The sequence below is a fragment of the Anopheles darlingi genome, chromosome 3 (genome assembly GCF_943734745.1).
Source record: "Anopheles darlingi chromosome 3, idAnoDarlMG_H_01, whole genome shotgun sequence".
Lineage (NCBI taxonomy): Eukaryota > Metazoa > Arthropoda > Insecta > Diptera > Culicidae > Anopheles > Anopheles darlingi.
Genome location: NC_064875.1, coordinates 10,875,941 through 10,901,901, shown reverse-complemented (window position 1 = coordinate 10,901,901; position 25,961 = coordinate 10,875,941). Strand labels below are relative to the sequence as shown.

Genomic DNA, 25,961 nt, shown 5'->3' with positions numbered 1-25,961 from the left:
GGTTCTATTTAGCAGAAGCTCGGATATATCCTGCTCATACAGCCGTTTAGCAATCATTCTTAGGGATTTTGCAGAAGAACGTGTCTCGTATGTTGGCTCAAAACAGCCCTTGTCCTATGTTGTACGTCGCATCCGGGTAACCAGAAGCATTGCGAACCAAGTTGGCTTTTACCTAAACTAGCAACATCATAACTATGCTGGCATTAGGTAGATTCAGATCAGAGCAACCTTTGCGTCGTGAATAGTATATCCAGGTAATTTAAGCAAAAACTAAACTACGTATCCAACCCCCTTTCTAATACCAAATGTCCTGTGTACCTGGACAGCATAGCCCGGAGAAATATTGGGGAAAGATGCAGCATATCGCTGGTTAGAGAGAAATGTGTGAAACGACTCCTTTTGGAATGATTTGTAGCCCTGAAAAGGACTGTTTGAAATGTGCGAGGGGTTTGTTGGAAGTAATCGATTTACTTCTTTGCTGGGGCGGCCTTCTTGGCAGCTGGCTTCTTGGCCGGAGCAGCGGCCTTCTTTGGTTTCGGTGCCTTCGGCTTGGCAGCAGCTGCAGCCTTGGTTGGCTTGGTCGCCTTCTGCTTCGGGGCCGCTGCTGGCTTCTTGGCGGCTTTCTTGGCTCCTTCCGCGGCCTTTGGTTTCTTGGTGGCTGCAGCTGCCTTCGGCTTCTTCGTCGTGGCGGCCGCTGCCTTGGTCTTCTTGGCTGCTGCGCCTTCAGTCTTCTTCACGACCTTCTTTGGCTTTTTCTCTCCTGCCGCTGCCTTCTTCTTGATGACGATCTTCTCCTTCTTATCGGCGGCCGATGCCGACTTCTTCTTCTTGGGCGCAACCACCTTCTTCTTCTTCTCTACTGGAGGCTTCTTGGCGGCGGCCGATAGCTTGAACGAACCCGACGCTCCAGTGCCCTTGGTTTGCACCAGCTTGCCACTGGTAACTCCGCTCTTCAGCGCCTTCTTGATGAACGTCGACAGCTTCGTCACGTCAGCCTTGTAGTTGGCCGCCACGTACTTCTTGATCGCCTGCAGCGAAGATCCGTTGCGCTCGTTCAGTGCCTTGACCGCGGCAAAGATCATGTCGTTCACCGGAGGGTGTGCCGCTGGCACCTTCGGCTTCTTGGGGCCGGCGGCTGCCTTTGGCTTCTTCGGAGACTTGGCCACCGCCGCTGGGGAAGCAGCGGCCGCTGCAGCTGGAGCTTCGGTTGCTACGGTATCTGCCATGGCTTCTTGATGATGCTCGTCTCAAAACGGTTTGGTCACCTGGAGGATCTGCTTGGCTTTCGCGCCTTGACGGTTGTTTATGCTTTTCTACGCACACTGGTTCACACACTGCTGTGTTGGTGATTGTTGATGCTGTGTCGTCACACGCTTCGCCCCTCCCTTAACTTGCAACTCTCGATTTAGAGCAGCATAAAAGCTAATGCCACATTTTATGTTGCCGCTCTTAAGAAATCGGAAAAATTGTGTTTCACATTTTCCTCAATATGTCCACCAAATCCAGTCGTATCGATATCAAATGCAACTGATACACGCAGCTTACACATGTGGCTATCTGAAAATATCCACTTGCGACACTCTGGAGCTCCGAAAAGCCATCTAAATAGGAATCTTGTCGCAAAATTGTGACTTTCTCATCGCATCGGTTGACTTAAAAAGCGATTATTTTGTAGTATAGGCATGGTTTCTCCTCAATCGCATGTTATTAGGCATCTTTAGGGTTTGAATTTACTGGAAAGTATGACTTTGAGGCGATCAAACGCAAATTAAATGCCCAAATCGTCTTTTTCTGAACAAGCTTTCGGCACCATTCACAGCCTCGGCATGTTGTAACTCATTGTGGGGAACGCGTTGTACCAGTTTGGTTTTCGGTCAAAATATCCTTTTTCCAATCACCAAGCATTCTCAAACCACTGGCAGACAGTGCTATCAAGACTGTTGTGCATAGTTTTCATCCAATTTTAGCGAAATATGTTGATACAAACGCATATAATCGCTCCATAGTTTTACCAAGCCAGCTGTGAGTTCCACTGACGCCGCCTCATTTGGCAGGATGAGGTTGAACGTTTTCGAACCGATTAAAGCATAGAAAAGTGCTATTTAAAATGAATTTACTGTATAAAACACAGTCAAAATAGGAATTTGGTCAAAGAATTCAGTGGTTGTAATCGGCTGTATTCAGCTTTCCTAGCACCTATCGCCACCGACCACAGACGCCAAGCCTCGGCACTCATTGCACACGTCATCGGATTGTGTCTTGTGGCAGTTGCCTAAAAGGTTTATGAAAATGTTCTCATCCTAGTTGTTGAATTGAATATTTGCTGTAATAGCTACACCAAATGCATCAAGTTATTACAGCTTACAATTCATAGTCAATCGTTTCGTCTCATCTTATATCTACTCACCAGAATCGTCCCATTGAGCACCGGTTGTGGTGCGAAGCTCCGCAATGTTGAACAACGATCATACGAATTCAATACAGCAGAGCATAGATCATGTAGATCATGATGGTAACAGCTTTTGTGCATTCATAGGAAAATAGGGTTATTCTGTGCCAGTATAAATAATTTTCAGATAATAAAAGTGTCCGTAAAGTGTGTATTATCATCCTTGGTGAGTCTATTATGTCGTATGTAATTTAGATTGGTCATTAACAGAGGTAATTAGTGCAGCAGGAATGCCGTTCGTTCCATGCTCTTCATGTTGGTGCTGTGATAAAGACGATCCGTCCGTCTTAAAAAAATCCGCCGAACGGTTATTTTGAAGGAACCGGCGTTAGTTTCCGTCCCATGCTGTAGAGGTCGCTGTCGGGAAAGCTGACGGGAAATGCGAGGAAAACGGTCTCACGCAATAGCGATCCGACGCTACGATGGTTCTATTTAGCAGAAGCTCGGATATATCCTGCTCATACAGCCGTTTAGCAATCATTCTTAGGGATTTTGCAGAAGAACGTGTCTCGTATGTTGGCTCAAAACAGCCCTTGTCCTATGTTGTACGTCGCATCCGGGTAACCAGAAGCATTGCGAACCAAGTTGGCTTTTACCTAAACTAGCAACATCATAACTATGCTGGCATTAGGTAGATTCAGATCAGACCAACCTTTGCGTCGTGAATAGTATATCCAGGTAATTTAAGCAAAAACTAAACTACGTATCCAACCCCCTTTCTAATACCAAATGTCCTGTGTACCTGGACAGCATAGCCCGGAGAAATATTGGGGAAAGATGCAGCATATCGCTGGTTAGAGAGAAATGTGTGAAACGACTCCTTTTGGAATGATTTGTAGCCCTGAAAAGGACTGTTTGAAATGTGCGAGGGGTTTGTTGGAAGTAATCGATTTACTTCTTTGCTGGGGCGGCCTTCTTGGCAGCTGGCTTCTTGGCCGGAGCAGCGGCCTTCTTTGGTTTCGGTGCCTTCGGCTTGGCAGCAGCTGCAGCCTTGGTTGGCTTGGTCGCCTTCTGCTTCGGGGCCGCTGCTGGCTTCTTGGCGGCTTTCTTGGCTCCTTCCGCGGCCTTTGGTTTCTTGGTGGCTGCAGCTGCCTTCGGCTTCTTCGTCGTGGCGGCCGCTGCCTTGGTCTTCTTGGCTGCTGCGCCTTCAGTCTTCTTCACGACCTTCTTTGGCTTTTTCTCTCCTGCCGCTGCCTTCTTCTTGATGACGATCTTCTCCTTCTTATCGGCGGCCGATGCCGACTTCTTCTTCTTGGGCGCAACCACCTTCTTCTTCTTCTCTACTGGAGGCTTCTTGGCGGCGGCCGATAGCTTGAACGAACCCGACGCTCCAGTGCCCTTGGTTTGCACCAGCTTGCCACTGGTAACTCCGCTCTTCAGCGCCTTCTTGATGAACGTCGACAGCTTCGTCACGTCAGCCTTGTAGTTGGCCGCCACGTACTTCTTGATCGCCTGCAGCGAAGATCCGTTGCGCTCGTTCAGTGCCTTGACCGCGGCAAAGATCATGTCGTTCACCGGAGGGTGTGCCGCTGGCACCTTCGGCTTCTTGGGGCCGGCTGCTGCCTTTGGCTTCTTCGGAGACTTGGCCACCGCCGCTGGAGAAGCAGCGGCCGCTGCAGCTGGAGCTTCGGTTGCTACGGTATCTGCCATGGCTTCTTGATGATGCTCGTCTCAAAACGGTTTGGTCACCTGGAGGATCTGCTTGGCTTTCGCGCCTTGACGGTTGTTTATGCTTTTCTACGCACACTGGTTCACACACTGCTGTGTTGGTGATTGTTGATGCTGTGTCGTCACACGCTTCGCCCCTCCCTTAACTTGCAACTCTCGATTTAGAGCAGCGTAAAAGCTAATGCCACATTTTATGTTGCCGCTCTTAAGAAATCGGAAAAATTGTGTTTCACATTTTCCTCAATATGTCCACCAAATCCAGTCGAATCGATATCAAATGCAATTGATACACGCAGCTTAGACATGTGACTATCTGAAAATATCCACTTGGGACACTCTGGAGCTCCGAAAAGCCATTTAAATAGGAATCTTGTCGCAAAATTGTGACTTTCTCATCGCATCGGTTGACTTAAAAAGCGATTATTTTGTAGTATAGGCATGGTTTCTCCTCAATCGCATGTTATTAGGCATCTTTAGGGTTTGAATTTACTGAAAAGTATGACTTTGAGGCGATCAAACGCAAATTAAATGCCCAAATCGTCTTTTTCTGAACAAGCTTTCGGCACCATTCACAGCCTCGGCATGTTGTAACTCATTGTGGGGAACGCGTTGTACCAGTTTGGTTTTCGGTCAAAATATGCTTTTTCCAATCACCAAGCATTCTCAAACCACTTGCAGACAGTGCTATCAAGACTGTTGTGCATAGTTTTCATCCAATTTTAGCGAAATATGTTGATACAAACGCATATAATCGCTTCATAGTTTTACCAAGCCAGCTGTGAGTTCCACTGACGCCGCCTCATTTGGCAGGATGAGGTTGAACGTTTTCGAACCGATTAAAGCATAGAAAAGTGCTAGTTAAAATGAATTTACTGTATAAAACACAGTCAAAATAGGAATTTGGTCAAAGAATTCAGTGGTACATCATTGTAATCGGCTGTATTCAGCCTTCCTAGCACTTATCGCCACCGACCACAGACGCCAAGCCTCGGCACTCATTGCACACGTCATCGGATTGTGTCTTGTGGCAGTTGCCTAAAAGGTTTATGAAAATGTTCTCATCCTAGTTGTTGAATTGAATATTTGCTGTAATAGCTACACCAAATGCATCAAGTTATTACAGCTTACAATTCATAGTCAATCGTTTCGTCTCATCTTATATCTACTCACCAGAATCGTCCCATTGAGCACCGGTTGTGGTGCGAAGCTCCGCAATGTTGAACAACGATCATACGAATTCGATACAGCAGAGCATAGATCATGTAGATCATGATGGTAACAGCTTTTGTGCATTCATAGGAAAATAGGGTTATTCTGTGCCAGTATAAATAATTTTCAGATAATAAAAGTGTCCGTAAAGTGTGTATTATCATCCTTGGTGAGTCTATTATGTCGTATGTAATTTAGATTGGTCATTAACAGAGGTAATTAGTGCAGCAGGAATGCCGTTCGTTCCATGCTCTTCATGTTGGTGCTGTGATAAAGACGATCCGTCCGTCTTAAAAAAATCCGCCGAACGGTTATTTTGAAGGAACCGGCGTTAGTTTCCGTCCCATGCTGTAGAGGTCGCTGTCGGGAAAGCTGGCGGGAAATGCGAGGAAAACGGTCTCACGCAATAGCGATCCGACGCTACGATGGTTCTATTTAGCAGAAGCTCGGATATATCCTGCTCATACAGCCGTTTAGCAATCATTCTTAGGGATTTTGCAGAAGAACGTGTCTCGTATGTTGGCTCAAAACAGCCCTTGTCCTATGTTGTACGTCGCATCCGGGTAACCAGAAGCATTGCGAACCAAGTTGGCTTTTACCTAAACTAGCAACATCATAACTATGCTGGCATTAGGTAGATTCAGATCAGAGCAACCTTTGCGTCGTGAATAGTATATCCAGGTAATTTAAGCAAAAACTAAACTACGTATCCAACCCCCTTTCTAATACCAAATGTCCTGTGTACCTGGACAGCATAGCCCGGAGAAATATTGGGGAAAGATGCAGCATATCGCTGGTTAGAGAGAAATGTGTGAAACGACTCCTTTTGGAATGATTTGTAGCCCTGAAAAGGACTGTTTGAAATGTGCGAGGGGTTTGTTGGAAGTAATCGATTTACTTCTTTGCTGGGGCGGCCTTCTTGGCAGCTGGCTTCTTGGCCGGAGCAGCGGCCTTCTTTGGTTTCGGTGCCTTCGGCTTGGCAGCAGCTGCAGCCTTGGTTGGCTTGGTCGCCTTCTGCTTCGGGGCCGCTGCTGGCTTCTTGGCGGCTTTCTTGGCTCCTTCCGCGGCCTTTGGTTTCTTGGTGGCTGCAGCTGCCTTCGGCTTCTTCGTCGTGGCGGCCGCTGCCTTGGTCTTCTTGGCTGCTGCGCCTTCAGTCTTCTTCACGACCTTCTTTGGCTTTTTCTCTCCTGCCGCTGCCTTCTTCTTGATGACGATCTTCTCCTTCTTATCGGCGGCCGATGCCGACTTCTTCTTCTTGGGCGCAACCACCTTCTTCTTCTTCTCTACTGGAGGCTTCTTGGCGCCGGCCGATAGCTTGAACGAACCCGACGCTCCAGTGCCCTTGGTTTGCACCAGCTTGCCACTGGTAACTCCGCTCTTCAGCGCCTTCTTGATGAACGTCGACAGCTTCGTCACGTCAGCCTTGTAGTTGGCCGCCACGTACTTCTTGATCGCCTGCAGCGAAGATCCGTTGCGCTCGTTCAGTGCCTTGACCGCGGCAAAGATCATGTCGTTCACCGGAGGGTGTGCCGCTGGCACCTTCGGCTTCTTGGGGCCGGCGGCTGCCTTTGGCTTCTTCGGAGACTTGGCCACCGCCGCTGGGGAAGCAGCGGCCGCTGCAGCTGGAGCTTCGGTTGCTACGGTATCTGCCATGGCTTCTTGATGATGCTCGTCTCAAAACGGTTTGGTCACCTGGAGGATCTGCTTGGCTTTCGCGCCTTGACGGTTGTTTATGCTTTTCTACGCACACTGGTTCACACACTGCTGTGTTGGTGATTGTTGATGCTGTGTCGTCACACGCTTCGCCCCTCCCTTAACTTGCAACTCTCGATTTAGAGCAGCGTAAAAGCTAATGCCACATTTTATGTTGCCGCTCTTAAGAAATCGGAAAAATTGTGTTTCACATTTTCCTCAATATGTCCACCAAATCCAGTCGAATCGATATCAAATGCAACTGATACACGCAGCTTACATATGTGGCTATCTGAAAATATCCACTTGCGACACTCTGGAGCTCCGAAAAGCCATTTAAATAGGAATCTTGTCGCAAAATTGTGACTTTCTCATCGCATCGGTTGACTTAAAAAGCGATTATTTTGTAGTATAGGCATGGTTTCTCCTCAATCGCATGTTATTAGGCATCTTTAGGGTTTGAATTTACTGGAAAGTATGACTTTGAGGCGATCAAACGCAAATTAAATGCCCAAATCGTCTTTTTCTGAACAAGCTTTCGGCACCATTCACAGCCTCGGCATGTTGTAACTCATTGTGGGGAACGCGTTGTACCAGTTTGGTTTTCGTTCAAAATATGCTTTTTCCATTCACCAAGCATTCTCAAACCACTTGCAGACAGTGCTATCAAGACTGTTGTGCATAGTTTTCATCCAATTTTAGCGAAATATGTTGATACAAACGCATATAATCGCTTCATAGTTTTACCAAGCCAGCTGTGAGTTCCACTGACGCCGCCTCATTTGGCAGGATGAGGTTGAACGTTTTCGAACCGATTAAAGCATAGAAAAGTGCTATTTAAAATGAATTTACTGTATAAAACACAGTCAAAATAGGAATTTGGTCAAAGAATTCAGTGGTACATCATTGTAATCGGCTGTATTCAGCCTTCCTAGCACCTATCGCCACCGACCACAGACGCCAAGCCTCGGCACTCATTGCACACGTCATCGGATTGTGTCTTGTGGCAGTTGCCTAAAAGGTTTATGAAAATGTTCTCATCCTAGTTGTTGAATTGAATATTTGCTGTAATAGCTACACCAAATGCATCAAGTTATTACAGCTTACAATTCATAGTCAATCGTTTCGTCTCATCTTATATCTACTCACCAGAATCGTCCCATTGAGCACCGGTTGTGGTGCGAAGCTCCGCAATGTTGAACAACGATCATACGAATTCGATACAGCAGAGCATAGATCATGTAGATCATGATGGTAACAGCTTTTGTGCATTCATAGGAAAATAGGGTTATTCTGTGCCAGTATAAATAATTTTCAGATAATAAAAGTGTCCGTAAAGTGTGTATTATCATCCTTGGTGAGTCTATTATGTCGTATGTAATTTAGATTGGTCATTAACAGAGGTAATTAGTGCAGCAGGAATGCCGTTCGTTCCATGCTCTTCATGTTGGTGCTGTGATAAAGACGATCCGTCCGTCTTAAAAAAATCCGCCGAACGGTTATTTTGAAGGAACCGGCGTTAGTTTCCGTCCCATGCTGTAGAGGTCGCTGTCGGGAAAGCTGGCGGGAAATGCGAGGAAAACGGTCTCACGCAATAGCGATCCGACGCTACGATGGTTCTATTTAGCAGAAGCTCGGATATATCCTGCTCATACAGCCGTTTAGCAATCATTCTTAGGGATTTTGCAGAAGAACGTGTCTCGTATGTTGGCTCAAAACAGCCCTTGTCCTATGTTGTACGTCGCATCCGGGTAACCAGAAGCATTGCGAACCAAGTTGGCTTTTACCTAAACTAGCAACATCATAACTATGCTGGCATTAGGTAGATTCAGATCAGAGCAACCTTTGCGTCGTGAATAGTATATCCAGGTAATTTAAGCAAAAACTAAACTACGTATCCAACCCCCTTTCTAATACCAAATGTCCTGTGTACCTGGACAGCATAGCCCGGAGAAATATTGGGGAAAGATGCAGCATATCGCTGGTTAGAGAGAAATGTGTGAAACGACTCCTTTTGGAATGATTTGTAGCCCTGAAAAGGACTGTTTGAAATGTGCGAGGGGTTTGTTGGAAGTAATCGATTTACTTCTTTGCTGGGGCGGCCTTCTTGGCAGCTGGCTTCTTGGCCGGAGCAGCGGCCTTCTTTGGTTTCGGTGCCTTCGGCTTGGCAGCAGCTGCAGCCTTGGTTGGCTTGGTCGCCTTCTGCTTCGGGGCCGCTGCTGGCTTCTTGGCGGCTTTCTTGGCTCCTTCCGCGGCCTTTGGTTTCTTGGTGGCTGCAGCTGCCTTCGGCTTCTTCGTCGTGGCGGCCGCTGCCTTGGTCTTCTTGGCTGCTGCGCCTTCAGTCTTCTTCACGACCTTCTTTGGCTTTTTCTCTCCTGCCGCTGCCTTCTTCTTGATGACGATCTTCTCCTTCTTATCGGCGGCCGATGCCGACTTCTTCTTCTTGGGCGCAACCACCTTCTTCTTCTTCTCTACTGGAGGCTTCTTGGCGCCGGCCGATAGCTTGAACGAACCCGACGCTCCAGTGCCCTTGGTTTGCACCAGCTTGCCACTGGTAACTCCGCTCTTCAGCGCCTTCTTGATGAACGTCGACAGCTTCGTCACGTCAGCCTTGTAGTTGGCCGCCACGTACTTCTTGATCGCCTGCAGCGAAGATCCGTTGCGCTCGTTCAGTGCCTTGACCGCGGCAAAGATCATGTCGTTCACCGGAGGGTGTGCCGCTGGCACCTTCGGCTTCTTGGGGCCGGCGGCTGCCTTTGGCTTCTTCGGAGACTTGGCCACCGCCGCTGGGGAAGCAGCGGCCGCTGCAGCTGGAGCTTCGGTTGCTACGGTATCTGCCATGGCTTCTTGATGATGCTCGTCTCAAAACGGTTTGGTCACCTGGAGGATCTGCTTGGCTTTCGCGCCTTGACGGTTGTTTATGCTTTTCTACGCACACTGGTTCACACACTGCTGTGTTGGTGATTGTTGATGCTGTGTCGTCACACGCTTCGCCCCTCCCTTAACTTGCAACTCTCGATTTAGAGCAGCGTAAAAGCTAATGCCACATTTTATGTTGCCGCTCTTAAGAAATCGGAAAAATTGTGTTTCACATTTTCCTCAATATGTCCACCAAATCCAGTCGAATCGATATCAAATGCAACTGATACACGCAGCTTACATATGTGGCTATCTGAAAATATCCACTTGCGACACTCTGGAGCTCCGAAAAGCCATTTAAATAGGAATCTTGTCGCAAAATTGTGACTTTCTCATCGCATCGGTTGACTTAAAAAGCGATTATTTTGTAGTATAGGCATGGTTTCTCCTCAATCGCATGTTATTAGGCATCTTTAGGGTTTGAATTTACTGGAAAGTATGACTTTGAGGCGATCAAACGCAAATTAAATGCCCAAATCGTCTTTTTCTGAACAAGCTTTCGGCACCATTCACAGCCTCGGCATGTTGTAACTCATTGTGGGGAACGCGTTGTACCAGTTTGGTTTTCGTTCAAAATATGCTTTTTCCATTCACCAAGCATTCTCAAACCACTTGCAGACAGTGCTATCAAGACTGTTGTGCATAGTTTTCATCCAATTTTAGCGAAATATGTTGATACAAACGCATATAATCGCTTCATAGTTTTACCAAGCCAGCTGTGAGTTCCACTGACGCCGCCTCATTTGGCAGGATGAGGTTGAACGTTTTCGAACCGATTAAAGCATAGAAAAGTGCTATTTAAAATGAATTTACTGTATAAAACACAGTCAAAATAGGAATTTGGTCAAAGAATTCAGTGGTACATCATTGTAATCGGCTGTATTCAGCCTTCCTAGCACCTATCGCCACCGACCACAGACGCCAAGCCTCGGCACTCATTGCACACGTCATCGGATTGTGTCTTGTGGCAGTTGCCTAAAAGGTTTATGAAAATGTTCTCATCCTAGTTGTTGAATTGAATATTTGCTGTAATAGCTACACCAAATGCATCAAGTTATTACAGCTTACAATTCATAGTCAATCGTTTCGTCTCATCTTATATCTACTCACCAGAATCGTCCCATTGAGCACCGGTTGTGGTGCGAAGCTCCGCAATGTTGAACAACGATCATACGAATTCGATACAGCAGAGCATAGATCATGTAGATCATGATGGTAACAGCTTTTGTGCATTCATAGGAAAATAGGGTTATTCTGTGCCAGTATAAATAATTTTCAGATAATAAAAGTGTCCGTAAAGTGTGTATTATCATCCTTGGTGAGTCTATTATGTCGTATGTAATTTAGATTGGTCATTAACAGAGGTAATTAGTGCAGCAGGAATGCCGTTCGTTCCATGCTCTTCATGTTGGTGCTGTGATAAAGACGATCCGTCCGTCTTAAAAAAATCCGCCGAACGGTTATTTTGAAGGAACCGGCGTTAGTTTCCGTCCCATGCTGTAGAGGTCGCTGTCGGGAAAGCTGGCGGGAAATGCGAGGAAAACGGTCTCACGCAATAGCGATCCGACGCTACGATGGTTCTATTTAGCAGAAGCTCGGATATATCCTGCTCATACAGCCGTTTAGCAATCATTCTTAGGGATTTTGCAGAAGAACGTGTCTCGTATGTTGGCTCAAAACAGCCCTTGTCCTATGTTGTACGTCGCATCCGGGTAACCAGAAGCATTGCGAACCAAGTTGGCTTTTACCTAAACTAGCAACATCATAACTATGCTGGCATTAGGTAGATTCAGATCAGAGCAACCTTTGCGTCGTGAATAGTATATCCAGGTAATTTAAGCAAAAACTAAACTACGTATCCAACCCCCTTTCTAATACCAAATGTCCTGTGTACCTGGACAGCATAGCCCGGAGAAATATTGGGGAAAGATGCAGCATATCGCTGGTTAGAGAGAAATGTGTGAAACGACTCCTTTTGGAATGATTTGTAGCCCTGAAAAGGACTGTTTGAAATGTGCGAGGGGTTTGTTGGAAGTAATCGATTTACTTCTTTGCTGGGGCGGCCTTCTTGGCAGCTGGCTTCTTGGCCGGAGCAGCAGCCTTCTTTGGTTTCGGTGCCTTCGGCTTGGCAGCAGCTGCAGCCTTGGTTGGCTTGGTCGCCTTCTGCTTCGGGGCCGCTGCTGGCTTCTTGGCGGCTTTCTTGGCTCCTTCCGCGGCCTTTGGTTTCTTGGTGGCTGCAGCTGCCTTCGGCTTCTTCGTCGTGGCGGCCGCTGCCTTGGTCTTCTTGGCTGCTGCGCCTTCAGTCTTCTTCACGACCTTCTTTGGCTTTTTCTCTCCTGCCGCTGCCTTCTTCTTGATGACGATCTTCTCCTTCTTATCGGCGGCCGATGCCGACTTCTTCTTCTTGGGCGCAACCACCTTCTTCTTCTTCTCTACTGGAGGCTTCTTGGCGCCGGCCGATAGCTTGAACGAACCCGACGCTCCAGTGCCCTTGGTTTGCACCAGCTTGCCACTGGTAACTCCGCTCTTCAGCGCCTTCTTGATGAACGTCGACAGCTTCGTCACGTCAGCCTTGTAGTTGGCCGCCACGTACTTCTTGATCGCCTGCAGCGAAGATCCGTTGCGCTCGTTCAGTGCCTTGACCGCGGCAAAGATCATGTCGTTCACCGGAGGGTGTGCCGCTGGCACCTTCGGCTTCTTGGGGCCGGCTGCTGCCTTTGGCTTCTTCGGAGACTTGGCCACCGCCGCTGGGGAAGCAGCGGCCGCTGCAGCTGGAGCTTCGGTTGCTACGGTATCTGCCATGGCTTCTTGATGATGCTCGTCTCAAAACGGTTTGGTCACCTGGAGGATCTGCTTGGCTTTCGCGCCTTGACGGTTGTTTATGCTTTTCTACGCACACTGGTTCACACACTGCTGTGTTGGTGATTGTTGATGCTGTGTCGTCACACGCTTCGCCCGTCCCTTAACTTGCAACTCTCGATTTAGAGCAGCATAAAAGCTAATGCCACATTTTATGTTGCCGCTCTTAAGAAATCGGAAAAATTGTGTTTCACATTTTCCTCAATATGTCCACCAAATCCAGTCGAATCGATATCAAATGCAACTGATACACGCAGCTTACATATGTGGCTATCTGAAAATATCCACTTGCGACACTCTGGAGCTCCGAAAAGCCATTTAAATAGGAATCTTGTCGCAAAATTGTGACTTTCTCATCGCATCGGTTGACTTAAAAAGCGATTATTTTGTAGTATAGGCATGGTTTCTCCTCAATCGCATGTTATTAGGCATCTTTAGGGTTTGAATTTACTGGAAAGTATGACTTTGAAGCGATCAAACGCAAATTAAATGCCCAAATCGTCTTTTTCTGAACAAGCTTTCGGCACCATTCACAGCCTCGGCATGTTGTAACTCATTGTGGGGAACGCGTTGTACCAGTTTGGTTTTCGTTCAAAATATGCTTTTTCCATTCACCAAGCATTCTCAAACCACTTGCAGACAGTGCTATCAAGACTGTTGTGCATAGTTTTCATCCAATTTTAGCGAAATATGTTGATACAAACGCATATAATCGCTCCATAGTTTTACCAAGCCAGCTGTGAGTTCCACTGACGCCGCCTCATTTGGCAGGATGAGGTTGAACGTTTTCGAACCGATTAAAGCATAGAAAAGTGCTATTTAAAATGAATTTACTGTATAAAACACAGTCAAAATAGGAATTTGGTCAAAGAATTCAGTGGTACATCATTGTAATCGGCTGTATTCAGCCTTCCTAGCACCTATCGCCACCGACCACAGACGCCAAGCCTCGGCACTCATTGCACACGTCATCGGATTGTGTGTTGTGGCAGTTGCCTAAAAGGTTTATGAAAATGTTCTCATCCTAGTTGTTGAATTGAATATTTGCTGTAATAGCTACACCAAATGCATCAAGTTATTACAGCTTACAATTCATAGTCAATCGTTTCGTCTCATCTTATATCTACTCACCAGAATCGTCCCATTGAGCACCGACTGTGGTGCGAAGCTCCGCAATGTTGAACAACGATCATACGAATTCAATACAGCAGAGCATAGATCATGTAGATCATGATGGTAACAGCTTTTGTGCATTCATAGGAAAATAGGGTTATTCTGTGCCAGTATGAATAATTTTCAGACAATAAAAGTGTCCGTAAAGTGTGTATTATCATCCTCGGTGAGTCTATTATGTCGTATGTAATTTAGATTGGTCATTAACAGAGGTAATTAGTGCAGCAGGAATGCCGTTCATTCCACGCTCTTCATGTTGGTGCTGTGATACAGACGATCCGTCCGTCTTAAAAAAATCCGCCGAACGGTTATTTTGAAGGAACCGGCGTTAGTTTCCGTCCCATGCTGTAGAGGTCGCTGTCGGGAAAGCTGGCGGGAAATGCGAGGAAAACGGTCTCGCGCAATAGCGATCCGACGCTACGATGGTTCTATTTAGCAGAAGCTCGGATATATCCTGCTCATACAGCCGTTTAGCAATCATTCTTAGGGATTTTGCAGAAGAACGTGTCTCGTATGTTGGCTCAAAACAGCCCTTGTCCTATGTTGTACGTCGCATCCGGGCAACCAGAAGCATTGCGAACCAAGTTGGCTTTTACCTAAACTAGCAACATCATAACTATGCTGGCATTAGGTAGATTCAGATCAGAGCAACCTTTGCGTCGTGAATAGTATATCCAGGTAATTTAAGCAAAAACTAAACTACGTATCCAACCCCCTTTCTAATACCAAATGTCCTGTGTACCTGGACAGCATAGCCCGGAGAAATATTGGGGAAAGATGCAGCATATCGCTGGTTAGAGAGAAATGTGTGAAACGACTCCTTTTGGAATGATTTGTAGCCCTGAAAAGGACTGTTTGAAATGTGCGAGGGGTTTGTTGGAAGTAATCGATTTACTTCTTTGCTGGGGCGGCCTTCTTGGCAGCTGGCTTCTTGGCCGGAGCAGCGGCCTTCTTTGGTTTCGGTGCCTTCGGCTTGGCAGCAGCTGCAGCCTTGGTTGGCTTGGTCGCCTTCTGCTTCGGGGCCGCTGCTGGCTTCTTGGCGGCTTTCTTGGCTCCTTCCGCGGCCTTTGGTTTCTTGGTGGCTGCAGCTGCCTTCGGCTTCTTCGTCGTGGCGGCCGCCGCCTTGGTCTTCTTGGCTGCTGCGCCTTCAGTCTTCTTCACGACCTTCTTTGGCTTTTTCTCTCCTGCCGCTGCCTTCTTCTTGATGACGATCTTCTCCTTCTTATCGGCGGCCGATGCCGACTTCTTCTTCTTGGGCGCAACCACCTTCTTCTTCTTCTCTACTGGAGGCTTCTTGGCGGCGGCCGATAGCTTGAACGAACCCGACGCTCCAGTGCCCTTGGTTTGCACCAGCTTGCCACTGGTAACTCCGCTCTTCAGCGCCTTCTTGATGAACGTCGACAGCTTCGTCACGTCAGCCTTGTAGTTGGCCGCCACGTACTTCTTGATCGCCTGCAGCGAAGATCCGTTGCGCTCGTTCAGTGCCTTGACCGCGGCAAAGATCATGTCGTTCACCGGAGGGTGTGCCGCTGGCACCTTCGGCTTCTTGGGGCCGGCTGCTGCCTTTGGCTTCTTCGGAGACTTGGCCACCGCCGCTGGGGAAGCAGCGGCCGCTGCAGCTGGAGCTTCGGTTGCTACGGTATCTGCCATGGCTTCTTGATGATGCTCGTCTCAAAACGGTTTGGTCACCTGGAGGATCTGCTTGGCTTTCGCGCCTTGACGGTTGTTTATGCTTTTCTACGCACACTGGTTCACACACTGCTGTGTTGGTGATTGTTGATGCTGTGTCGTCACACGCTTCGCCCCTCCCTTAACTTGCAACTCTCGATTTAGAGCAGCATAAAAGCTAATGCCACATTTTATGTTGCCGCTCTTAAGAAATCGGAAAAATTGTGTTTCACATTTTCCTCAATATGTCCACCAAATCCAGTCGAATCGATATCAAATGCAACTGATACACGCAGCTTACACATGTGGCTATCTGAAAATATCCACTTGCGACACTCTGGAGCTCCGAAAAGCCATCTAAATAGGAATCTTGTCGCAAAATTGTGACTTTCTCATCGCATCGGTTGACTTAAAAAGCGATTATTTTGTAGTATAGGCATGGTTTCTCCTCAATCGCATGTTATTAGGCATCTTTAGGGTTTGAATTTACTGGAAAGTATGACTTTGAAGCGATCAAACGCAAATTAAATGCCCAAATCGTCTTTTTCTGAACAAGCTTTCGGCACCATTCACAGCCTCGGCATGTTGTAACTCATTGTGGGGAACGCGTTGTACCAGTTTGGTTTTCGTTCAAAATATGCTTTTTCCAATCATCAAGCATTCTCAAACCACTTGCAGACAGTGCTATCAAGACTGTTGTGCATAGTTTTCATCCAATTTTAGCGAAATATGTTGATACAAACGCATATAATCGCTTCATAGTTTTACCAAGCCAGCTGTGAGTTCCACTGACGCCGCCTCATTTGGCAGGATGAGGTTGAACGTTTTCGAACCGATTAAAGCATAGAAAAGTGCTATTTAAAATGAATTTACTGTATAAAACACAGTCAAAATAGGAATTTGGTCAAAGAATTCAGTGGTACATCATTGTAATCGGCTGTATTCAGCCTTCCTAGCACCTATCGCCACCGACCACAGACGCCAAGCCTCGGCACTCATTGCACACGTCATCGGATTGTGTCTTGTGGCAGTTGCTTAAAAGGTTTATGAAAATGTTCTCATCCTAGTTGTTGAATTGAATATTTGCTGTAATAGCTACACCAAATGCATCAAGTTATTACAGCTTACAATTCATAGTCAATCGTTTCGTCTCATCTTATATCTACTCACCAGAATCGTCCCATTGAGCACCGGTTGTGGTGCGAAGCTCCGCAATGTTGAACAACGATCATACGAATTCAATACAGCAGAGCATAGATCATGTAGATCATGATGGTAACAGCTTTTGTGCATTCATAGGAAAATAGGGTTATTCTGTGCCAGTATGAATAATTTTCAGACAATAAAAGTGTCCGTAAAGTGTGTATTATCATCCTCGGTGAGTCTATTATGTCGTATGTAATTTAGATTGGTCATTAATAGAGGTAATTAGTGCAGCAGGAATGCCGTTCATTCCACGTTCTTCATGTTGGTGCTGTGATACAGACGATCCGTCCGTCATAAAAATCCGCCGAACGGTTATTTTGAAGGAACCGGCGTTAGTTTCCGTCCCATGCTGTAGAGGTCGCTGTCGGGAAAGCTGGCGGGAAATGCGAGGAAAACGGTATGATTTCCCGACAATGACCTCTACAGCTTGGGACGGAAACTAACGCCGGTTCCTTCAAAATAACCGTTCAGCGGGTTTTTTTAAGACGGACGGATCGTCTGTATCACAGCACCAACATGAAGAGCGTGGAACGAACGGCATTCCTGCTGTACTAATTACCTCTGTTAATGACCAATCTAAATTACATACAGCATAATACGACAGAAAATACTCCTTGAGGATGGTAATAGAGACTGTACGGAGACAGTTGTTTGATTATTAATGCACATAAACTGTTACCACTATTATCCTTCTTATCTATGTTGTATTGTATTGGATTCGTCTGATGATATGTGATTTATTAAAATCTACACTGTTTAATATGTTAATGTGATATTAATTATGTCCACTTCGTTTTTTAATTCCATATTTTGTTATTGTAATATTACCCTATTGATGGATCCTGGCAATCATATGCTTTCATTTCCGGTCATAATAAAATAATTACGTCGTCCACTAACATTACATTGTTTGTCTCAATCGCTTTTGTCTCTACCAACAAACGCTGATGGAGTTTGGAACACTAATTCCGACAGCGGCTGATCGATTCTACCATCTATAGCGCGTTGTCCGCGAATCCACGTGCTAGTCGGACGAAACGAGCACTAGGTATCACGTGAGTACCTGATCTCTTTCGGTGATTGAATCTACCTCGTTTACAGCGCGCTCTCCGGTCCGCTGAACGGCTATGGCCGTTGCCATGCTGCACTGGTTGCAATTACGAATAATTAAAATGAAGAGCGATTCTGCCGGATTGCGGTTAATTCTCTGTATCTCGTTCCCAACAACCCAGCATGACCGGCCCTTGATTCTATCGCTCCCTCCCTCTCTCTCTCGACTGGTCACTGAAGCGGACATTCGTTGTCTCGTCCTCGTCCATTGTGCGGTTAATCCCGCTGCTGAATCGATCCATCGCGCCCCCCCCCCCCCCCCCCCCCCCCCCCCGGGCGAAAACCATATTCGAAAACTCATAGTTAGTAATTATGTTTTGGGGATAAGCTCTTGAAATATTTATGCTTTTGTGCTCCAATTCCGCCGATCCGTCGTGTCGACACACGACGGAAGGCCCACGCCAGACCGAGAGCACCGACAGAATGGACAGCATCCAGGGAGGAGCCTGCTGTGTGCAGGTGTTTATGACTCCCCGTTCTCCATTTCTGTGTGTGTTTTTTTTCCTGTTTTGGTTAAATCAGATACTGACACTGACTGAACAAGGGCATTGGAGCTGGAGGTCATCCTTCTCCTCTCGCTGCACAGTGCACACTGCACGCTGCATGTACCAATTGAACCGTGCCAACCGTCGCGGTCGCGAACATTCAGGACCGCGGCTAGTTGTGGACCGAGTAGGCAACGATCGATGGTTTAGTTAATTTACGGTCCCGCACGCACGCACGCACGCACGGTTTGCAATATGCAGTTGGTTGCCCCACGTGGTTGTCATTTTAATCGCGTCACTCACGGCAAAGGTCGCCAGACCATGGGACAACCCCCTCCCCCCTCCACCGCACCAACGAGCCCTTATGGCACTGCCTCAAATCTGTGCTCATTTGCTGCGTACGCTGTGCGGTTGAAGCTGGTTTGCATAATTTAAGCATTAACTGCTAGGGAAAACGGAAACGAATGTACCCGAAGGGAACCGAGCCTGGCGAGGATTGGGGAGGGGGACGTTAGGTGCGATGGAAAATTTAATTATTATTGAGCAGGCAAATCAGTTGCCAGGTGTTTCTCTCTCTCTCTCTCTCTCTCTCTCTCTCTCCCTGTTTTCCCTGCTTTCTCATTACTAAAATGTGCCTCCATTAAAATGGCCGCGGTAATCGAGCGGCATCATATGTTTATTTGCCATAATGAGTGAGGTTGTATCTACATACCCTTCCAGGCACGACATGATAGTAATGATGCATTTTTTTTCAAATGTTTGTTCTGTTCTATTCTAATTAGTATTTAGCGATTTTCCGGTGTATTAGCATCGATGCTCGGCCTGTCGTGCTAAGCTACAGCATCAACTTTACCTTATAACTTTCGTATAACTTCTTGAATATACTTACTTTCTGCCCAACTTGGCATGGTGATGATAATTACATCCCACCTCGTACTATAGTGACTCACGGGATGGTTCGGCAATTACATACTAATTATAGGTGTTTAATTAAGTTGAAAGTTGTTTTAAGAATAACGCCTTGGTTAGAATAAGTGCCAGAGAATAAGTGGAGTATGGGAAAGCCATGGTTTGCTAGACTGCCATTATTTTACGGGTAAAAAGACATGATTTTTTTGCTGCATACATACTTTGATATGGAAACTTTCAATATTGTTTTAATATTGAAAGAGCATTTGCCCACTCTTCATGTGATGAGTGAACGTGTTTTAAGCAAAACAAATAGCAAGGTTTTATGGTTTCCCATTCGCTGCTTACAATCTAAAACAAGCATGCTCATACCAATCCATTAGCGTACCCTTTGAAATGCATTCATAAAAATGGTTTCAAAATTTCCAACCAAAAACCGCCACAAAATCCCGTATCAATGAATATGATCGAAAACCATCCAAGTGGCCATATGATTCGCTATGTTTGAGGCCTCACTTCATCATCTAGGCTTTGATCTGGAAGGATGAAACGGTCTGCAGCTGGCTGCAGATGACTTTACATGATAACGGTCTGCAAAAGTATGTGCCGGAATTTCCAAAACAGAATGCAAAACCACCAAACCTCTAGATGGATGTTCGGGCAGTTAACCTTTTTTTCAAAAATCCCGCTTTCCTTTCCTGCAATTGCTATGTATAGCAAACCACATGCACAACCCCATCAGGCACAGTGGCGAGCATGAAAGAAGAAGCATAAACTCCTCCGTGTCCTTCACTATCGACGTCGCCATCCCCGGCGCTTGAAGAACTCGAAACGTGATCACGTGGAGAAGCAAATCAGGCACCATCTCGGCCGTACCACCGCGGGCGTGCATTCCATGGGTCCGACCGGTCGCGAACGCGCAAAACTTATGCAAATTAACAGTTACAATTTGCGCACGTACGACAGATTGTTTACTTGGCGCGAGGTTGCGCCCTGGGGGCTGTTGGTATTTTTTTGGTGTTGCGCTTTGTTTGTTCCGTTCCATTCCATGTGTCCTACATCCGGGGAAGCTGGGCTGGGTGCCCGATGTGCGTTCGATAGCGCGACGCGAGACTCTCGCGTGGTGTGGCGCAACTTGCAGCGAATGTCTTGTTGGTGCCACGATTTTGCGCTATCCGCCGTTCGCATTGCTGCTTTTCGTTCTGTGTGACCAATTGCATTGCCAAGGGGTCACCCCGGAAGCCCGTTCTCCGGGTAACTGCTGCTGCTCCTGCTGGTACTGTCCGGGATTCAAACTTTTTGGCCTACGTGCCCATAGAGAATAGGGTGGAAATTAGATAACAAATGTCGCGCATGTTGAACTCCGTTCTGCGCGTTCGTTCTGTTTTCGGCGGTAAGGCGACCACTTTTTTCGGTGCATATTCGAAAGGAAGGTTTTGCGAAAGAGGGCGCGTAGCGTAGCGTTGTGTCGCTACCAGCCAATCCCCAGTACCGCGTACCACGTTGCTCGATGCAAATTTGTACGGCTGGAAAGGGCTGGAAGCGAAGCGGACCATTACCGAATTTTTTCCCGAAAGGAACCGAGGAAAGAGCACAGGCATCAAAAGGACGTGCCCTACTGCATGGTGTGTGTGTGTGTGTGTGTTTGTGCAATCAACGAGCTGCTACATTGCTCCATGGTGTTCGATGAGTAGCGGAATGCACCGAGGATGCAATGCACCGAGCAACTGAGCAACGTAGGAAAGTCAAAATGTGTTCCTTTTTCTTTTTTTTGTGAATCACTTTTCGCCGTCAATGCACTGGACATGTAAAAAGGGGGTAACAACAACAGCTAGGAGTGAGATAGCGAACGGTGAACGGCTGCAAGGAATGTTGAAAATTGATCCCAAATTTTGGAATCAATAATTCCCATTCCACCGACAAACTTCCGTTGGTCGAGGCTCTAGTGTCTAGTTGTGCGTAGTAGCCGAAAAAAAAACAGGACGGACTGTTATAAAGTCTAGAGATTTGTAATTGGCAATGTGTTGTCAGACTGTGAAATAGTGAACGTCAATTTTCTGTTGAACGAAAGTTTATATCAGACTTTGATATCTATATCAGACTTTGATATCGGCCATGGATTGTTTCTAGAATTATCTACTATTATTGGTGAGTAATGTCCACCAATCCATATGCCAATTTTCATTTCGAAATAGTGTGTCGTTTTAGTGACAAAAAGCATTTCATCCGCATCTTCCTTGACATTAATTGTACTCCATAAAAGGCGGAAATAGCTAGAAACATGATCATTTAGACAACCTAGCGATACCTTTGTCACAATTCAGCTGACATCCGAGGTTACATTTTCGGACAACCGCGCACTACTTGAGAGAATCTCGATTGGTTAACCAAAATGCGACGAGGAACATCATTCAGATTTTCTACGAACCACCAATTGTGTGATTGCATATTCACGTACCACGCACAAGGTCGTCGCCGTACGATTAAGCTCTGACCTACTTTAAAGGGAAACCGCCCCGCCCTGGCACGCTGAGCTGACCACCGTTCCGTAGAGGCCACCACCGTTCGTAAGTAGTACATTATTTATACTTTTAATCCGTATTAAATATTAATTCCCATCCCGCCCCAACCACGTTGGCAGAGGCGTTTGTTTTGCGCGAATGAAACAATAACAATCGATGGCGGCACTGGATGCTGTCATCCCCCCTCGTGAGCATCACGATGTGGTTGCTGGGATACGCAGCTGCCAGCCAGCACTGGCACGGAGTTCATCACAGATCATCGCTTCATCGCTCCATCTCCGTTGCAGCGAACGCTGCTGCTGCTGCTGCCGCTTGGATGCAATCGACCGTAAATGCGTGCGTTCCGTTGCGGCCAATTCGGTTTCACGTTCGGTCGCGTGCTCCGGGTCGGATTGGGCGTAAAAATTAAATCACGAAAAACGCGCCCGCCGCTCGATCGATGGCGCGGGAGGAAGCGAGGGGCGGAGGTCTGTTCAGATTTTTTTGCATCATTCTCGCAGGATTCACTCGTGTTTTTGTTGTCCTTTTTTTCGGCTGGAGTTCCTGGATTGCTGGCGTGTTATTGTTGTGATTTCATTTTGGAAAGCTCCGGGGGGTTGAAGGTCCCGATGAGTTCGGATGATATCGATACCGAAGTATCCCAGCATCATCACCGATTTTAAGGTGAGTTTATTTAAAGTTTCTAGCCCACTCCACTCTGCTAGACAGGTCTCTGGCCAGTAAGCCATGTCACTGCTCTTTGGACTGCCATCCATCTGTCACGGATTCTTGAAGGTTCTCACCGGTCTTGATCCGGAGCGTCCTTCTAAAGCGTCCAGACTTTTCTCGTCCACGTCCACGGACTGCCGACTACAGTATGCATATTTTATTTTTATGCTTGTTAGCCTTCGCCTTCACGTGGTCCGAAGGTCCTGGAAGAGCGTCCGGGAGAGCGGTCCGGAAATAAATCATACCCCAAATAGCACCAGAGTAGCATCATAAAATATAATGAACTGCGGTGTGCGGAGCCGACGCGGTGCAGCGTGCAGTGGCAGAGCGGTAATAGCGGTCGCTGCACGGTATGATTGGCTGTTGAGGAGCGGCCTAGCCTGGCCTGTCCGACTTGGACAGTTAATTTGGTGAACCTGGCCCTTTTTTGGGGCACTCGCGATGCCGCGATGTGAAGGAGGGAACTCGGACCATTCGGTTGGCGAGCAAGCGAGCGAGCGAGCGGAGGCCTCTCCAGTGGCTCGTTTTTCAGCGGCATTTCCGCTTTACAGATTTTATGGTCCAAGGAAAATATTCCTCAACTGCGCATCATCATCATCATCATCGTCTTAAGCTGCCTCTCGTTATTTGCTCATCATGATACATTGCTTGACCTACATCGAAGGATGGATTCGAATTTCGTTCGTTCCGTAGCTGGTTTGCATTCTTTCTACCTCGATTGGGGTTGAATAGATATCGATGCACGTCCGTGGTACTGACAATTAGAGAAAGAAGGAATACGCTCTTCCTGCTCTAGGAACAAGTAGCACTGCACTTTACAGTTGATCTATAGTTGTAGAAGTGAGGGATTTCGAGAGAATCCTATCCTAGTACGTCCGTGATGGCGTGTGCGCTTATCACCTTATTCCTGGAATACGCCACCAGGCAGCTTTATGGCGCACATACCCTGTCTACGCTGTGGAATTGGCTCAAGGAGAAGAGGATATCTTCGAGGATGGAATCCCTCGCGGGGGTTGGCTCCAAGGCCAGACGAAGCGTCTCGCCGCACCGACCGAAGTCTTGAGAGTTTTGGTTTTGGGCCGTTTTCGCTTGCGGACGAGATAAACGAGTCTGGGAATTGGAACTCTATTTCTCACTACCGTACCGACGGTGCCGGTATCATCGACTGCTCACTGCTACTACTACTACTACTCCTACTACTGCCAGTGCTAGTGCTGCTCATCATCTTTGCCACGAAGAACTCCCCCATCATGGTGCCCATTATCTTGCTCGCATGATTTCCCACACAAGCGATCCCGGGGTTCCTAGACCCGGGGAGGGAGAAGTTCGGAAGACTGTTCGCCCGCGTATTCCCAAGCGGTGCGTACGCGGAAAACGCCCGGTGCCCGGTGCCCGGTGCCCGGCGCCTCACATGCCGGAATCGGATAAAGGGCGGAAAAGCGAAAGAAGTTTTAGCCAGCTCATTGGAGAGCCCGTTACGATTCGTTATGATGATGAATGAATCCGAACACAAATCGTCCCAAAAGGCCCTTCGGTGCCGGTCCCTCCCCCCCCTCTGGGCCGCGTTTACGAGCAATTGGAAGCTGCCGGATGTGAATGGGAGTGGAATCGAGGCCACACAAAAGAAGTTGATCCCGTGAGTGAGCGGCGGAATGGTGGTTGAACGCGCATTCGTGGAATCCGATGCTGGCGAGGGGTAGATAAGGCGAACGAAGGGCATCTTCTGGGATGCATATTCCATTACTAGTAGGTCAACGGGTACGGGTGCGAGACAGGCTCCTAGTATCTTTGGTGTTTTAGTTGGTACTGCAATTGACAAAATGGTTCCTGCATTTCCATGCAGGCAATACAGTTGAGGTGATGAGTTATTACAACCATAACGACCATAAGTAGAATTCGAGCAATAGTAATTCCAATTAGTATGCTCGGTAGTACGCTTGGTGCATGCCTTCAAGGACATGAAGCTTAAAATTGTTCCTTAACAACATTAATTAAAAAACTCCTAGTTGTGCATTGCTGTCTAACTTTTCCATTTTCCGGAACGACATGTGATGGTGGAACTGGTATTACTTTCCCTGACCGGAGAAGTGATAGATCCATTAGGGTACTGCAATAATACTTCGGTACTCAGGCACCGCCTCGCTTTTCCGATTTCCGAGATGCAACATGAACTGACATTCTGTTTCTCAAATTGCTCCCAGCTATCTACCTAGCTAGGAACTATCATGTGTCCCGCTGCTCGCACCCCGCACGCTGCACAATCGTTTTAATCGAAAGTTGTTCCAGTCGGAAACACCCGATACCGGAGCGTTTTTACATACGAAACGTCAAGGCAAACTAACGCACATCGAGTTGTTGCGAACCGGAAAACGAAGGAGCATTCCGTCCTGGGTTGCCCTGATCCTAGCAACCACGCTTGGCGTCGTCGTCGTCGTCGTCAACGTAATCCGTTATGATGACAGCACTGGTCGCGACTGATGACAGCAGCTTGCTTGGATCATTTAATTTGTTTGTCTTGCAAACGATCCGTCGGCAGGGCAGGGTTTGAAGGGGAAAAGGAAACCGCGCGGGATTCCGGCATCACGCGGATGGTCATCCCCGCCCGGGGCGACAAATGGTTCCCGGGATAAAATAAATAAAATTAATAGCACAACCGGATATAAAACCCCTTTTTTGATCCTCCCCAAGGCGTGGGTGCGCTCCCGGGGCAAGCCAAAAGGTGCTAATGGTACTTCGGGCGGTTCGTGGCTCCGAGGATTGACGATTGACGGTGTCTAAGGTGTCCAAAGGTGTCCCTAAGCCTAAGCCCCCTGCATGCATCCATCATCGTCCCCGGCTGAGCCCTGGGTTGCTATGGACAGCGGTATACTTTTCCTTTCTTTTTTCCTTTTTTTTTCGCCAACCAACCTAATCCAAGCAGCCTACGATCGTGGATCGCGTAACGGATCCGAGAAGGTTCCGGTTGATCCGACGGGTTTACATCCTCGGGGAACAGTTAAAGACCATTCCGGAACCGGTGCACCGGTGCCACTGGGTCGCCAGCCAGCCCACAAGCCAGCCAGCCAGCCAGCCAGCTAGCCAGTGTTACTCGCTCTGGCGCGTTACATCGCGATTGGTGTGTCATTGGAATTGCAAATGGCGTCGGGATTTCTACGGGATTGCTGCGCTGACAACTGGCCTGGCCCGGTGCTGGCTACTCGGGCTACCCTCTCTTGGCCCCAGCAGTGAGTGCAGGTGCGGCGTGCAGCACCACGATGACGACACCGTTGGATACGACGGACTGCAACATTTATTTACCCGCGGGAGAGAAACGAAGAAGAGGAAGAAGAGGAGTGGTGGAACTTGCCGGTTGCCCTAGCGGGTGCGCTTGGAAAATGCGCATTT

At 47.5% G+C, this 25,961-nt stretch overlaps 6 protein-coding genes across 6 annotated transcripts; all 6 read right to left on the bottom strand.

The window, feature by feature from the left end:
- Positions 1 to 446: 446 nt before the first annotated feature.
- Positions 447 to 1,324, bottom strand: LOC125957586 (histone H1C-like). Its single transcript, XM_049690381.1, has one exon. It carries the CDS (start codon positions 1,224 to 1,226, stop codon positions 468 to 470), a length of 759 nt encoding a protein of 252 aa, XP_049546338.1. The 5' UTR covers positions 1,227 to 1,324; the 3' UTR covers positions 447 to 467.
- A 1,995-nt stretch (positions 1,325 to 3,319) lies between these two features.
- LOC125957580 (histone H1C-like) lies at positions 3,320 to 4,197 on the bottom strand. The gene has a single exon (XM_049690372.1). It carries the CDS (start codon positions 4,097 to 4,099, stop codon positions 3,341 to 3,343), a length of 759 nt encoding a protein of 252 aa, XP_049546329.1. The 5' UTR covers positions 4,100 to 4,197; the 3' UTR covers positions 3,320 to 3,340.
- Positions 4,198 to 6,199: 2,002 nt separating this feature from the next.
- Positions 6,200 to 7,077, bottom strand: LOC125957701 (histone H1C-like). The gene has a single exon (XM_049690565.1). The coding sequence runs from the start codon at positions 6,977 to 6,979 to the stop codon at positions 6,221 to 6,223; it is 759 nt and encodes a 252-aa protein (XP_049546522.1). The 5' UTR covers positions 6,980 to 7,077; the 3' UTR covers positions 6,200 to 6,220.
- A 2,002-nt stretch (positions 7,078 to 9,079) lies between these two features.
- On the bottom strand, positions 9,080 to 9,957 carry LOC125957739 (histone H1C-like). The gene has a single exon (XM_049690628.1). It carries the CDS (start codon positions 9,857 to 9,859, stop codon positions 9,101 to 9,103), a length of 759 nt encoding a protein of 252 aa, XP_049546585.1. The 5' UTR covers positions 9,860 to 9,957; the 3' UTR covers positions 9,080 to 9,100.
- Positions 9,958 to 11,962: 2,005 nt separating this feature from the next.
- On the bottom strand, positions 11,963 to 12,826 carry LOC125957588 (histone H1C-like). Its single transcript, XM_049690384.1, has one exon. It carries the CDS (start codon positions 12,737 to 12,739, stop codon positions 11,981 to 11,983), a length of 759 nt encoding a protein of 252 aa, XP_049546341.1. The 5' UTR covers positions 12,740 to 12,826; the 3' UTR covers positions 11,963 to 11,980.
- Positions 12,827 to 14,839: 2,013 nt separating this feature from the next.
- On the bottom strand, positions 14,840 to 15,717 carry LOC125957357 (histone H1C-like). Its single transcript, XM_049690011.1, has one exon. It carries the CDS (start codon positions 15,617 to 15,619, stop codon positions 14,861 to 14,863), a length of 759 nt encoding a protein of 252 aa, XP_049545968.1. The 5' UTR covers positions 15,620 to 15,717; the 3' UTR covers positions 14,840 to 14,860.
- Between the last annotated feature and the right edge of the window lie 10,244 nt (positions 15,718 to 25,961).

Excerpts from the sequence above, each read along its gene's own strand:
- LOC125957586 (XM_049690381.1), bottom strand. The coding sequence starts at position 1,226 with ATGGCAGATACCGTAGCAACCGAAGCTCCAGCTGCAGCGGCCGCTGCT.
- LOC125957580 (XM_049690372.1), bottom strand. The coding sequence starts at position 4,099 with ATGGCAGATACCGTAGCAACCGAAGCTCCAGCTGCAGCGGCCGCTGCT.
- LOC125957701 (XM_049690565.1), bottom strand. The coding sequence starts at position 6,979 with ATGGCAGATACCGTAGCAACCGAAGCTCCAGCTGCAGCGGCCGCTGCT.
- LOC125957739 (XM_049690628.1), bottom strand. The coding sequence starts at position 9,859 with ATGGCAGATACCGTAGCAACCGAAGCTCCAGCTGCAGCGGCCGCTGCT.
- LOC125957588 (XM_049690384.1), bottom strand. The coding sequence starts at position 12,739 with ATGGCAGATACCGTAGCAACCGAAGCTCCAGCTGCAGCGGCCGCTGCT.
- LOC125957357 (XM_049690011.1), bottom strand. The coding sequence starts at position 15,619 with ATGGCAGATACCGTAGCAACCGAAGCTCCAGCTGCAGCGGCCGCTGCT.